The sequence below is a fragment of the Heloderma suspectum genome, chromosome 11 (genome assembly GCF_057233095.1).
Source record: "Heloderma suspectum isolate Gila_16-S chromosome 11, 16-S_ref, whole genome shotgun sequence".
Taxonomy (NCBI): domain Eukaryota; kingdom Metazoa; phylum Chordata; class Lepidosauria; order Squamata; family Helodermatidae; genus Heloderma; species Heloderma suspectum.
The window spans coordinates 2,512,560-2,525,185 of NC_139468.1; the positions used below are offsets into that span (position 1 = coordinate 2,512,560).

At 48.2% G+C, this 12,626-nt stretch overlaps 1 protein-coding gene across 1 annotated transcript in view; it reads left to right on the forward strand.

Moving 5' to 3' along the window:
- AQP9 (aquaporin 9) overlaps positions 1-12,626 on the forward strand; it is a 45,081-nt gene that overhangs the window by 31,101 nt on the left and 1,354 nt on the right. Inside the window, exons 4-5 of the mRNA XM_084817826.1 lie at positions 225-343; positions 1,288-1,505. Of these exons, the coding sequence (XP_084673952.1) occupies positions 225-343; positions 1,288-1,505 (337 nt within the window). The remainder of the gene's footprint in view (positions 1-224; positions 344-1,287; positions 1,506-12,626) is intronic.

Sequence of the window (12,626 nt, forward strand, 5' to 3'; positions counted from 1 at the left end):
TAGTTTAGACTGAGGAAATAGGATGCCAGAATGGAAAAGCAGGAGAAAAGATATCATCAGACTTGGGCAAGTTGTATGATCATTTTTATTATTCAAGTGAGTATGATCCAGTGATTTTTGCCTTGTGATGTTCATTCATATGCTACAAGGTCATTGTAAAGATCACTGAGAAGACATACGTATATCGAACCCTTGAAGTGTGTGATAAAATGCTATTTCCTTAGATGCGCTTATGGACTACACTGGCGGGGAGTTCAATGTCACAGGACCAAAGGCTACAGCACATATTTTTGCAACGTACCCAGAGGAGTATTTGTCCCTGACAAATGGATTTGCAGATCAGGTAAGAAGCACCCAGTTATACTCTCCAGTGTGGCTTGGTGGGCAATCCACAACCAGGGTTGAAGTAGCTGGAGTAATGTCAGTGGTATTTTGCTTTTAATTTGGGTGTTTAATTTTAACTGTTCCTACCCTCCCTGAGCCACTGGGAAGGGGTGCAGTAGAAACAGGAGAACTTTATTAATTGAGGGCATGTGTGTGGAAAGTGAAGTATCATTTTAAGATTCTCTCCTGCTCATAATTCTGCTATTGGTGAGGTTTTAAAGTTGTTTTTAACATTTTGAAATTTTACTTTTAATTGCAAGTTGCCTTCGTGGCCTTATCTGGGCTGAAAGGCAACTCATACATTTATAAATAAATGAAAAATAAAATACCAGGGCTGGAAAAATATTCCCACTTCCCAGAAGCTAGCTATGCCAAATTCCAGGGTAGTTTTATTTTTCCAGCCCTGCAAGATGGATTTGGAAGCATTTCAGCACAGAGCTGTTTGAGAGAATGTCAGGATCTGTCCACAAGAGAGCTTCTCTATGGGGGAACATTCGTATAAAACTGAACACAGGGAAGGCAGGCTAAAAACAGGAAACACATAATCCCTCCTGTGCAAGGTGGCATAGGACACACACACGTACCCCGCCGCCACCTTCTGTATTGTGGGGCAGGTTTTTCTGTCCTCCTGCGCTGGAGATGAACGTGGGCTGGGCACAGGGGCTGCGCTGTTTGAGGGGCACAAAGAGACCTGCTGCACTCATACAGCCCACTGCCTGGCATTCCTTACAGTTCGCAGCCACCCCGTCACTGAACATACAGCCGTATCGGCCGTCCAGGGCGAGGGTCGTGCCTGAGACATTCCTGTGAAACCAGAGGGGCCCCATGCACTTGACAGGACATTTTAACCAGCTGGGGATTTTCTCCTGGAGCCTGGTGCAGGGTGAATCCATTTCCTTTCAGGTGATGTCGACGGCATTTCTTCTCCTGGGCATCTTTGCCATCTTTGATGTGGACAATCTTGGCGTGCCGAAGGGACTGGAACCCATGGCGGTCGGCCTTCTCATCATACTGTTGTCCTCTTCCATGGCCATGAACAGCGGCTGTGCCATGAACCCGGCCAGAGATCTGGCCCCCCGCATCTTCACGTACCTTGCAGGCTGGGGGACAGAAGTCTTTACGTAAGTCAGCTGGTCTTGGTGGAAGGAGCGATTGGATCTGTGCAACCATTTGTCATTCATGTATTCTTAACCACAGCTTAACACTTCCGAGTGCCCACTGCACTTTGCATGCATTATCCGGTTGCAAGCCTTGCAGCAAGCCTGCAAGGCCAGTCGGTCTTAGCATCCCCCATATTACAGATGGGGGAAGCTGAGAGTGAGCAGCTTGCTGAAGGTCGCCCAGTGAGTCCATAGCAGAGGCAAGATTTGAACTAGGGACTGCTCGATTTGTAGCTCAGCCTCTCAGCTGCTCTGTTACACAAGCTCATCGCCACATGCCAAAGCAGCAGGGATGGGCAGAACCACCTGCTTCTGCTGCCAGGACCTTTTTCCGCTACCAGAGTGCCTGGTACTGAGTCAGACCCTTGGTCCTGCTGGCCCAGCCCGCTCTGTTCTGACCAGCAGCATCCCCCAAAGGTGCCAGGGAGGGTCGTTCCCCTGCCCTGCTCCCCTTGCCCACGGATGCCCGGGAGGGGGTCAGCCCTGAGCAGCAGCCCTTCCTCTGGCTCTGCTTGGGAACCTGCCAGAGCTGCCAGCCACTGTGGTGCAGAAGGCTGTCCTGGCTGCGTGCAGGGAGCTTGGCCTGCCACCACGCCAAGCAGCAGCCTTCCGCCACAGCAGTCAGTCAGCCGCTGTGCTGGGCCAGCGTTCTGCTGCGCCTGGAGCAGCAGCTGCTTTTGAGAGGGGCTGGAGGAGCGGAGACCCGGGCCTCACGCTTCTTCATTTTAAATACGTGGTGGCAGGTTTACCACATCCTACGAAGGAGCCCGGCCTCCTCACCCCTACCCCTTTTATCCTCCCGACAGGGTCTGAGGCCTTCTCCACAGACACACGATACAGCCACCATGCTGAAGCCAAGCAGATCAGTACGCAGAATCATAAAACAGTAGGGTTGGAAGGGGCCTGCAAAGCCATCAAGTCCAACCCCCTGCTCAGTGCAGGAATCCAAGTCAGAGCCTCCCTGACAGATGGCTGTCCAGCCTCGGCTTGAACGCCTCCAGTATGGGAGAGCCCACCACCTCCCCCCGACACACACACACAGCTTTCACGAGGGAAAGCATAAGAATCATAGAATCATAGAATAGTAGGGTTGGAAGGGGCCTACAAGGCCATCGAGTCCAACCCCCTGCTCAATGCAGGAATCCAAGTCAGAGCATCCCTGACAAATGGCTGTCCAGCCTCGTCTTAAAGGCCTCCAGTGTGGGAGAGCCCACCACCTCCCCAGGTAATTGGTTCCATTGCCGTATTGCTTATAACATAATGAACATAAGAGAACATAAGAACATTGGAAGAGCCTTGACGCTGAATCAGACCAAGGGCTCCTTCACACAGAGCTTTTATCCTGCTATTGAGATTGCTCACTCATGGATGTTTGCAGATGACACCTTTAGATGATGCCGTCAAACTCCAGGGCATCTCCCACGCTCAATGACCTTGATTCCATTTTTAAATAGATTGGAGTTAATGAGCTATCAAATTACAGCGCTTGAGTTCCCTCGTGAAAAGAGGAAAACCCGAAATAAGAGGAGCTAGATCAGTGGCTACTAGTCTTGATGGCTCTGTGCCACCTCCAGAGCCAGAAGCAGTGAGCCTGTGTACAGCAGTTGCTGGGGAACATGGGTGGGAGGGTGCTCTTGCACTCCTGTCCTGCTTGTGGGTTCCTGGTTGAGAGCTGGTTGGCCACTGTGTGAACAGAAAGCTGGACTGGATGGACCCTTGGCCTGATCCAGTATCAGAGCTCTTCTTATGTTCTTAATGAAACATATAGAAGACTCAGAAAAGAGGGAAAAGCGGGGGGAAGCACGTGTAAAGCTCCCCCCCCCCATTTTCTGGTAAATTCATAGAATCATAGAATAGTAGGGTTGGAAGGGGGCTACAAGGCCATCGAGTCCAACCCCCTGCTCAATGCAGAAACCAAAGTCAGAGCATCCATGACAAATGGCTGTCCAGCCTCGTCTTGAAGGCCTCCAGTGTGCGAGAGCCCACCACCTCCCCAGGTAATTGGTTCCATTGTCGTATTGCTCTTACAGTCAGGACGTTTTTCCTGATGTTCTGCCGGAATCTGGCTTCCTGGAACTTGAGCCCATGATTCCGTGTCCTGCACTCTGGGATGATCAAGAAGAGATCCTGGCCTTCCTCTCTGTGACAACCTTTCAAGTACTTGAAGAGGGCTATCATATCTCCCCTCAGTCTTCTCTTCCCAAGGCTAAACATGCCCAGTTCTTTCAGTCTCTCTTCATAGGGCTTTGTTTCCAGTCCCCTGATCATCTTTGTTGCCCTCCTTTGAACCCTCTCCAGTTTGTCTGCATCCTTCTTAAAGTGTGGTGCCCAGAACTGGACACAGTACTCCAGATGAGGCCTAACCAGTGCTGAGTAGAGTGGAACTAGTACTTCCCGGGATTTGGAAGCAATGCTTCTATGAATGCAGCCCAAAAGAGCATTTATCTTTTTTGCAGCCACATCACATTGTTGGCTCATATTCAGCTTGTGATCGACAACAATTCCAAGATCCTTCTCGCTTCTAGTGTGGTTGAGCCACATATCCCCCATCTTGTAACTGTGCATTTGGTTTCTTTTTCCTAGATGCAGAACTTGGCATTTGTCCCTATTAAATGTCATTCTGTTGTTTTCTGCGCAGCGCTCCAGTCTATCCAGATCACTTTGAATTTTGTTTCTGTCTTCCAAAGTATTGGCTATCCCTCCCAATTTTGTGTCATCTGCAAATTTGATCAGCATTCCCTGCACCTCCTCCTCCAAGTCATTCATAAAAATATTGAAGAGCACTGGGCCCAGGACTGAGCCCTGCGGTACCCCACTCGTTACCTCTCCCCCGTTTGAGAAGGTCCCATTGATCAGCACTCTTTGAGTCCGATTCTGTAGCCAACTGTGGATCCACCGGATTGTTGTTTCATCTAGCCCACTTTGAGCTAGTTTGCTCATCAGGAGATCATGGGGCACTTTGTCGAAAGCTTTGCTGAAGTCGAGGTATATGATGTCTACAGCATTCCCACGGTCTACAAGGGAGGTTACTTGATCAAAAAATGAGATCAGATTTGTCTGGCAGGACTTGTTTTTGACAAATCCATGTTGGCTTCGAGTAATCACGGCATTGTTGTCAAGGTGCTTCCAGATGGATTGCTTTATCATCTGCTCCAGAATTTTCCCAGGGATTGATGTCAGACTGACTGGTCTGTAGTTCCCAGGTTCCTCCTTTTTACCCTTTTTGAAGATAGGGACAACGTTAGCCCTCCTCCAGTCATCTGGCACTTCCCCCGTCCTCCATGATTTCTCAAAGAGAATAGCGGTTCTGAGAGTTCTTCTGCCAGTTCCTTTATGACTCTAGGATGCAGCTTTCCTCTGCCTTTTACTATGCACGTAGCTGAAGAAAGCCTTTTTGTTGTTTTTAACATCCCTTGCTAACCTCAGCTCATTCTCAGCTTTAGCCTTCCTGACGCCATCCCTGCAATTCTATGCTACCTGCCTGTCCTCTTCCTTTGTTACTTGGCCTTCTTTCCACTTCCTATATGTGTCCTTTTTTGTTTTCAGGTCATCTCTAAGCTTTTTGTGAAGCCACATTGGCTTCTTCTGTTGTCTTCCACCTTTTCTTCTTGTTGGAATTGCTTGTGATTGTGCCTTGAGAATTTCCTTTTTTAAAAGCTCCCACCCATCTTGGACTCCTTTTCTCGCTAGCATCGCTTGCCATGGGACCTTACTGATCATTGTTCTGAGTTTATGAAAATCAGCTTTCCTAAAATCCAGGGTACGCGTTTGACTACACTCGGCTTTTGCTTCCCTTAGAACCAAGAACTCAAGTACAACATGGTCGCTTTCCCCCAGAATTCCTGTAACTGCTACTTGATCCACTAAGTCATCTCTGTTGGTTAGGATCAAGTCAAGGATAGCCGATCCTCTAGTTCCTTCCTCTACTTTCTGTAGGAGGAAGTTATCTGCCACACAAGTCAGGAATTTCCTGGAGGGGCCAGGAATGTCATTCTGTTGTTTTCTGCCCAGCGCTCCAGTCTATCCAGATCACTTTGAATTTTGTTTCTGTCTTCCAGAGTATTAGCTATCCCGCCCAAGTTTGTGTCATCTGCAAATTTGATCAGCATTCCCTGCACCTCCTCCTCCAAGTCATTCATAAAAATGTTGAAGAGCACTGGGCCCAGGACTGAGCCCTGTGGTACCCCACTCGTTACCTCTTCCCAGTTTGAGAAGGTCCCATTGAGAAGCACTCTTTGAGTCCGATTCTGTAGCCAACTGTGGATCCACCGGATCGTTGTTTCATCTAGCCCACTTTGAGCTAGTTTGCTCATCAGGAGATCATGGGGCACTTTGTCGAAAGCTTTGCTGAAATCGAGGTATATGATGTCTACAGCATTACCACGGTCTACAAGGGAGGTGACTTGATCCAAAAATGAGATCAGATTTGTCTGGCAGGACTTGTTTTTGACAAATCCATGTTGGCTTCGAGTAATCACGGCATTGTTGTCAAGGTGCTTCCAGATGGATTGCTTTATCATCTGCTCCAGAATTTTCCTAGGGATTGATATCAGACTGACTGGTCTGTAGTTCCCAGGTTCCTCTTTTTTACCCTTTTTGAAGATAGGGACACGTCCTCTGGCACTTCCGCCTTCCTCCATGATTTCTCAAAGACAATAGACAGCGGTTCTGAGAGTTCTTCTGCCAGTTCCTTTATTACCCCAGGATGCAGTTCATCTGGCCCTGGAGATTTGAACTCATTCAAAGTAATTAGGTGTTCCTTGACCATATGCCTATCAATCTCAAGCTGCAATCCTGCCCCTTCAGCCTGTACTTCGCCTTTGCCAGGGGGGTCACAGACCCTCTTTTGGGAGAAGACTGAGCCAAAGTAGGAATTGAGCACCTCTGCCTTTTCTTTGTCATCTGTTATCGTTTTGCCATCCTTATTTAATAGCTGAACCACCATTTCTTTCCTCTGCCTTTTACTATGCACGTAGCTGAAGAAAGCCTGTTTGTTGTTTTTAGCATCCCTTGCTAACCTCAGCTCATTCTCAGCTTTAGCCTTCCTGACGCCATCCCTGCAATTCTGTGCTACCTGCCTGTCCTCTTCCTTTGTTACTTGGCCTTCTTTCCACTTCCTATATGTGTCCTTTTTTGTTTTCAGGTCATCTCTAAGCTTTTTGTGAAGCCACATTGGCTTCTTCTGTTGTCTTCCACCTTTTCTTCTTGTTGGAATTGCTTGTGATTGTGCCTTGAGAATTTCCTTTTTTAAAAGCTCCCACCCATCTTGGACTCCTTTTCTCGCTAGCATCGCTTGCCATGGGACCTTACTGATCATTGTTCTGAGTTTATGAAAATCAGCTTTCCTAAAATCCAGGGTACGCGTTTGACCACACTTGGCTTTTGCTTCCCTTAGAACCAAGAACTCAAGTACAACATGGTCGCTTTCCCCCAGAATTCCTGTAACTGCTACTTGATCCACTAAGTCATCTGTGTTGGTTAGGATCAAGTCAAGGATAGCCGATCCTCTAGTTCCTTCCTCTACTTTCTGTAGGAGGAAGTGATCCGCCACACAAGTCAGGAATTTCCTGGAGGGGCCATGTTTTGCAGAATTTGTCTCCCAACAAATATCGGGGAAATTGAAGTCCCCCATTACTACTGCATCATGCTTCCTTAAAACATTGGCTATTTGCTTTTCAAAAGTTTCATCCTCGTCTTCTCCTTGATTGGGTAGCTGGTAGTAGACTCCGACCACCAGGTTCCTTTTATTCTTTGCTCCATTTATTTCAACCCAGATGCTCTCGATGGGGCTACCAAGCTCATCCTCCTGTATTTCTGGGCAGAGATATGTATTTTTCACATACAGTGCAACCCCACCTCCCTTTCTGTTCTTTCTGAACAAGTTATATCTTTCAATTGCCGTCTTCCAGTCATGAGAGTCATCCCACCACATCTCAGTTATACCTATCAAGTCATAATTTCCCTCCTGTATTAAGAGTTCAAGTTCGTTCTGTTTGTTTCCCATACTCTGGGCATTAGTATATAGACATCGAAGACCATGTGCTTCATAGTCTGGCTTTCTTCCTACATGTGTCTGAAGACTATTATTGGGCGCTATCAAAGCTGTTCTCTCCATTGCAGTGCATGCGCCTACGTCCATTGTTACCCCCAACATTACATCTCCCTTCCCCGCAGGATTCAGTTTAAAGCCCTCCTGATGAAGTTCTTCATGCTGTGGCCAAACACATTCTTCCCATCCTTTGTGAGGTGCAACCCGTCCCTACCCAACAGCCCATCTTCCAGGAAGTATAGCCCATAGTCCTTCAATTGGTTGAAGGCATTGTTAAGGATAAAATTAGTAAGCATATAGAAGGATGAGCCCTGCTGAAAAAGAATCAACACAGCTTCCACAAAGGTAATTCCTCTCTCACTAACCTTTTAGAGTTCTTTGAGAGTGTCAATAAACATGTAGACAGGGGTGATCCGGTAGACATTGTTTACTTGGGACTTCCAAAAGGCTTTTGACAAAGTTTTTTGTCAAAAAAAAGTCCCTCACCAAAGACTCCTGAGCAAACCTAGCAGTCACGGAAGAGGAGGACAGGTCCTCTTATGGATCAGTAACTGGTTAAAGAACAGAAAGCAGAGAGTAGGAATCAATGGTAAATTCTTCCAAGGGAGGGAAGTGAATAGTGGGGCCCCACAGGGATCTGCATTAGGACCAGCACTTTTCAACCTGTTCATAAATGACCTGGAATTAGGAGTGAGCAGTGAAGTGGCCAAGTTTGCAGATGACACCAAATTATTTAGGGTGGTTAAAGCAAAAAGGGCATTGTGAAGAGCTCCAAAAAGATCTCTCCAAACTGGGAGAATGGGCATCTAAATGACAAATGTGGTTCAATGTAAGCAAGGAAAAGTGCAGAAAAGGGCAACTAAAGTGATCAAGGAGCATCTCCCCTATGAGAGAAGGTTACAACAGCTGGGATAGTTTAGCTTGGAAGAAAGGAGGGAAAGGGGAGACATGACAGAGGTCTACAAAATTATGCATGGTGTGGAGCGTGTGGATAGGGAGACATTTTTCTCCCTCTCTCAAAATTAGGGATGTTAGAGAATTCCGCCACGGATCCCAGGGAGGCTGAATTCCAGTGAATGGAGAAACCCACCCCACCACCCTGCAAAAGCCCCGCGAAGCAGAGCCTGCTCTGGCAGCAGCTCCGGCGGCAGCTCCAGCAGCTCCAGCCGCTGCCGGGCTGCAGCCGCAAATGGCGTCCGCTACGCCAGCTGCCATTTGCATCCCTGGCAAGCCATGATAGGCTATGTAAGTATCTACGTAGCCTATCACGGCTCAGGGCAGGGACGCAAATGGCGTAGCTGCCGCCATTTACATCCATGTCTTTAGCCATGATAGGCAACATAAATATATATGTAGCCTATCACGGCAATTCAAACAGCACAAGAGGTGACTCTACACATGGACATCACCAGATGGTCAATATCGAAATCAGATTGATTAAGTCCTTTGCAGCCAAAGATGGAGAAGCTCTATACAGTCAGTAAAAACAAGACCTGGAGCTGACTGTGGCTCAGATCATGAGCTGCTTGTTGCAAAATTTCGGCTGAAATTGAAGAACGTCGGGAAAACCACTCAACCATTCAGGTATGACCTCAATCATATCCCTGATGAATATACAGTGGAGGTGAGGAATAGATTTCAGGGATTAGACCGGATAGACAGAGTGCCTGAGGAACTATGGACGGAGGTCCGTAACACTGTTCAGGAGGCAGCAACTCAATCCATCCCAAAGAAAAAGAAATGCAAGAAAGCCAAGTGGCTGTCTGAGGAGGCTTTACAAGGAGCTGAGGAAAGAAGGGAAGCGAAAAGCAAGGGAGAAAGGGGAAGATATATCCAACTGAATGCAGAGTTCCAGAGAATAGCAAGGAGAGACAAGAAGGCCTTCTTAAATGAACAATGCAAAGAAATTGAAGAAAACAAGAGAATGGGAAAGACTAGATATCTCTTCAAGAAAACTGGAGATCTCAAGGGAACGTTTTGTGCAAAGACGGGCATGATAAAGGACAAAGAAGGCAGGGACCTAACAGGAGCAGATGAGATTAAAAGAGGTGGAAAGAATACACAGAAGAACTACACAGGAAAGATCTGAATGTCCCTGATAGCCATGATAGTGCGGCCACTGAACTGGAGCCGGACATCCTCGAGAGTGAAGTCAAGTGGGCTTTAGGAAGCATTAGTAACAACAAAGCTAGCAGAGATGACAGTATTCCAGCTGAGCTATTTAAGATCCTAAAAGATGATGCTGTTAAAGTGCTGCACTCAATATGCCAGCAAATTTGGAACACTCAACAGTGGCCACAAGGCTGGAAAAGGTCCGTTTACATTCCAGTTCCAAAGAAGGGCAATGCCGAAGAGTGTTCAAACTACCGCACAATTGCGCTCATTTCACATGCCAGCAAGGTGATGCTCAAAATCCTACAAGCTAGGCTTCAGCAGTATGCGAACCGAGAACTACCGGAAGTACAAGCTGGGTTCCGAAGAGGCAGAGGAACTAGAGATCAAATCGCCAACATTCGCTGCATCATGGAGAAAGCACGAGAATTCCAGAAAAACGTCTATTTCTGCTTCATTGACTACGCTAAAGCCTTTGATTGTGTGGATCACAACAAACTGTGGCAAATTATTAAAGAGATGGGACCACCTTACCTGTCTCCTGAGAAACCTGTACGAGGGTCAAGAAGCAACAGTAAGAACCAGACATGGAACAACCGATTGGTTCAAAATTGGGAAAGGAGTACAACAAGGCTGCATATTGTCGCCCTGCTTATTTAACTTATATGCAGAGTACATCATGAGAAATGCTGGGTTGGATGAATCACAGGTCGGAATAAAGATTGCTGGGAGAATTATCAACGACCTCAGATACGCAGATGATACCACCCTAATGGCAGAAAGCGAAGAGGATCTAAAGAGCCTCTTGTTGAGGGTGAAAGAGGAGATCTGTCCTGAATTGCTCACCAATCAGCTTCATAGGATGACCCCACTGGGTTCTAGTATTTTGAGTAGGGATGTACGAAACTCTTACCTGGCTCCGAGCTGGGCAATCTGTGGTGGGGGGGAGGCGCTCCGTCCCTCCCCCGGAATCCTCCCCGGCCGGCTGTGCTCCGCCGTGACTCTGTGGAGCCACCGGCCGGGGCCACCCGCAGCCGGACATCTGGCCGCTGGGCTGCACAGGGACACAAATGGCGGCCACCGTAGCCACTGCCATTTGCGTCCATGTCTTTAGCCGTGATAGGCTACGTAAATATATAAGTAGCCTATCACGGCTAAAGACACGGACGCAAATGGTGGCAGCTACAGCGGCCACCATTTGCATTCCTTCCTATTGCTGTGCTGTTGTTTACTCGTTCAGTCGTGTCCGACTCTTCGTGACCCCATGGACCATAGCACGCCAGGCCTTCCTGTCCTGCGCTCTCTCCCGGAGCGTGCTCAAGTCCCTATTCATTGCATCAGTGATGCTATCTAACCATCTCATCCTCTGCCATCCCCTTCTCCTTTTGCCTTTTTCGTTTTTTTAATGTTGAGTTTCAAACCAGCTTTTGCACTCTCCGCTTTCACCCTCAACAAGAGGCTCTTGAGATCCTCTTTGCTTTCTGCCATTAGGGTGGTATTGTCTGCGTATCTGAAGTTGTTCATAATTCTCCCGGCAATCTTAATTCTGACCTGTGATTCAACCAACCCGGTAGCCTTGTGATACGTTCCATGGGGCTTTCTTGGCAAGAACACTGGAGTGGGTTGCCCTTTCCTTCTCCAGTGGACCACATTTTGTCAGGACTCTCCGCCATGACCTGTCCGTCTTGGGTGGCCCTGCACGGCATAGCTTATGGCTTCACTGAGTTACGCAAGCCCCTTCGCCACAACAAGGCAGTGATCCATGAAGGGGTCACCAATTATAGATAGGTTTAAAAACATACAGTACATAATCAGAACAACATGAAATCAAATCCAACAAATTACCTGAGACGAAGTCTGCCATACTAGCACGTATGCTCGCTTCAAGGGAAATACACGGAGGGCTGCAGTGTAAAATAAGATTTCCAAGGAGGCAGCAGTTCTAAGAGGGGCACTAGGACACCAGTGATGGTCTGAGAGCAGGCAGAGATGGGGCCAGGCAGACCCGCGGTGGCTGGTGCATGATCTGGGCACCACAATGGAAAAGTCTCCCCCCCACCCCGGGGCAGGCAAGCCACCACACCCCCAGCAGCAGGGGAACATGGCGAAGAACTGGAGCAGTGGAGCCCTTGGGCAAGTCCATGTGGGAGGCGGCGCGCTCAAGATGTCTGGGCCCAGTGGGACTTTAAGGCTGCAATCCTGCTGCCACTTCCCTGGAAGAAGGCACCCTTGCAGTCGGTGGAGTTCACTTCTGATTAGGCTTGCATGGGCGCTGTGCGTGGTAAAAGATCAAAAACAGTGCTTTGAACGACACCCAGAGCAAACCTCTAACCAAGGAAGCTGCTATGAGCTCAGGATAACAACAGGGCCCAGTCAACTAATTAAGTCAAGTATTACTTGTGCATCTATTGATTAGCAAGGTTGGGATCAGACCCTTCCGTCGAGGCGCTCGGAGCGCCCATCCCCTGCAACCGTTTCCCAGAGGTTTTCGGAGCACCCATCCCCTGCAACCGTTTCCCAGAGGTTTTCGGAGCACCCATCCCCTGCAACCGTTTCCCAGAGGTTTTCGGAGCGCCCATCCCCTGCAACCGTTTCCCAGAGGTTTTCGGAAGGCGGTTTGGCCGGTTCCATTGCGTTGCAAGGGTGACATCTGGTGGACAGACACTATTAGAACTAGGAAGCAGTAAAACAACAACTTGTTTTACCTACAGAGATCCTGATAAGACAAAAAAAAAGAAGAGGTCATTTCCAATTTGTTCCTCTTCTCTCTCTCTCTTCCCCCCTCCCCGCCCCTCAGCATGACTAGCATAATTACATCTTATGGCAGTTTTTATTCAATTTCCAAAGAGTCAGTGTGGCATAGCAGTTACAGCGTCGGACTAGGACTTGGGAGATCCAGGGTCTGGTCCCCACTCGGCCGT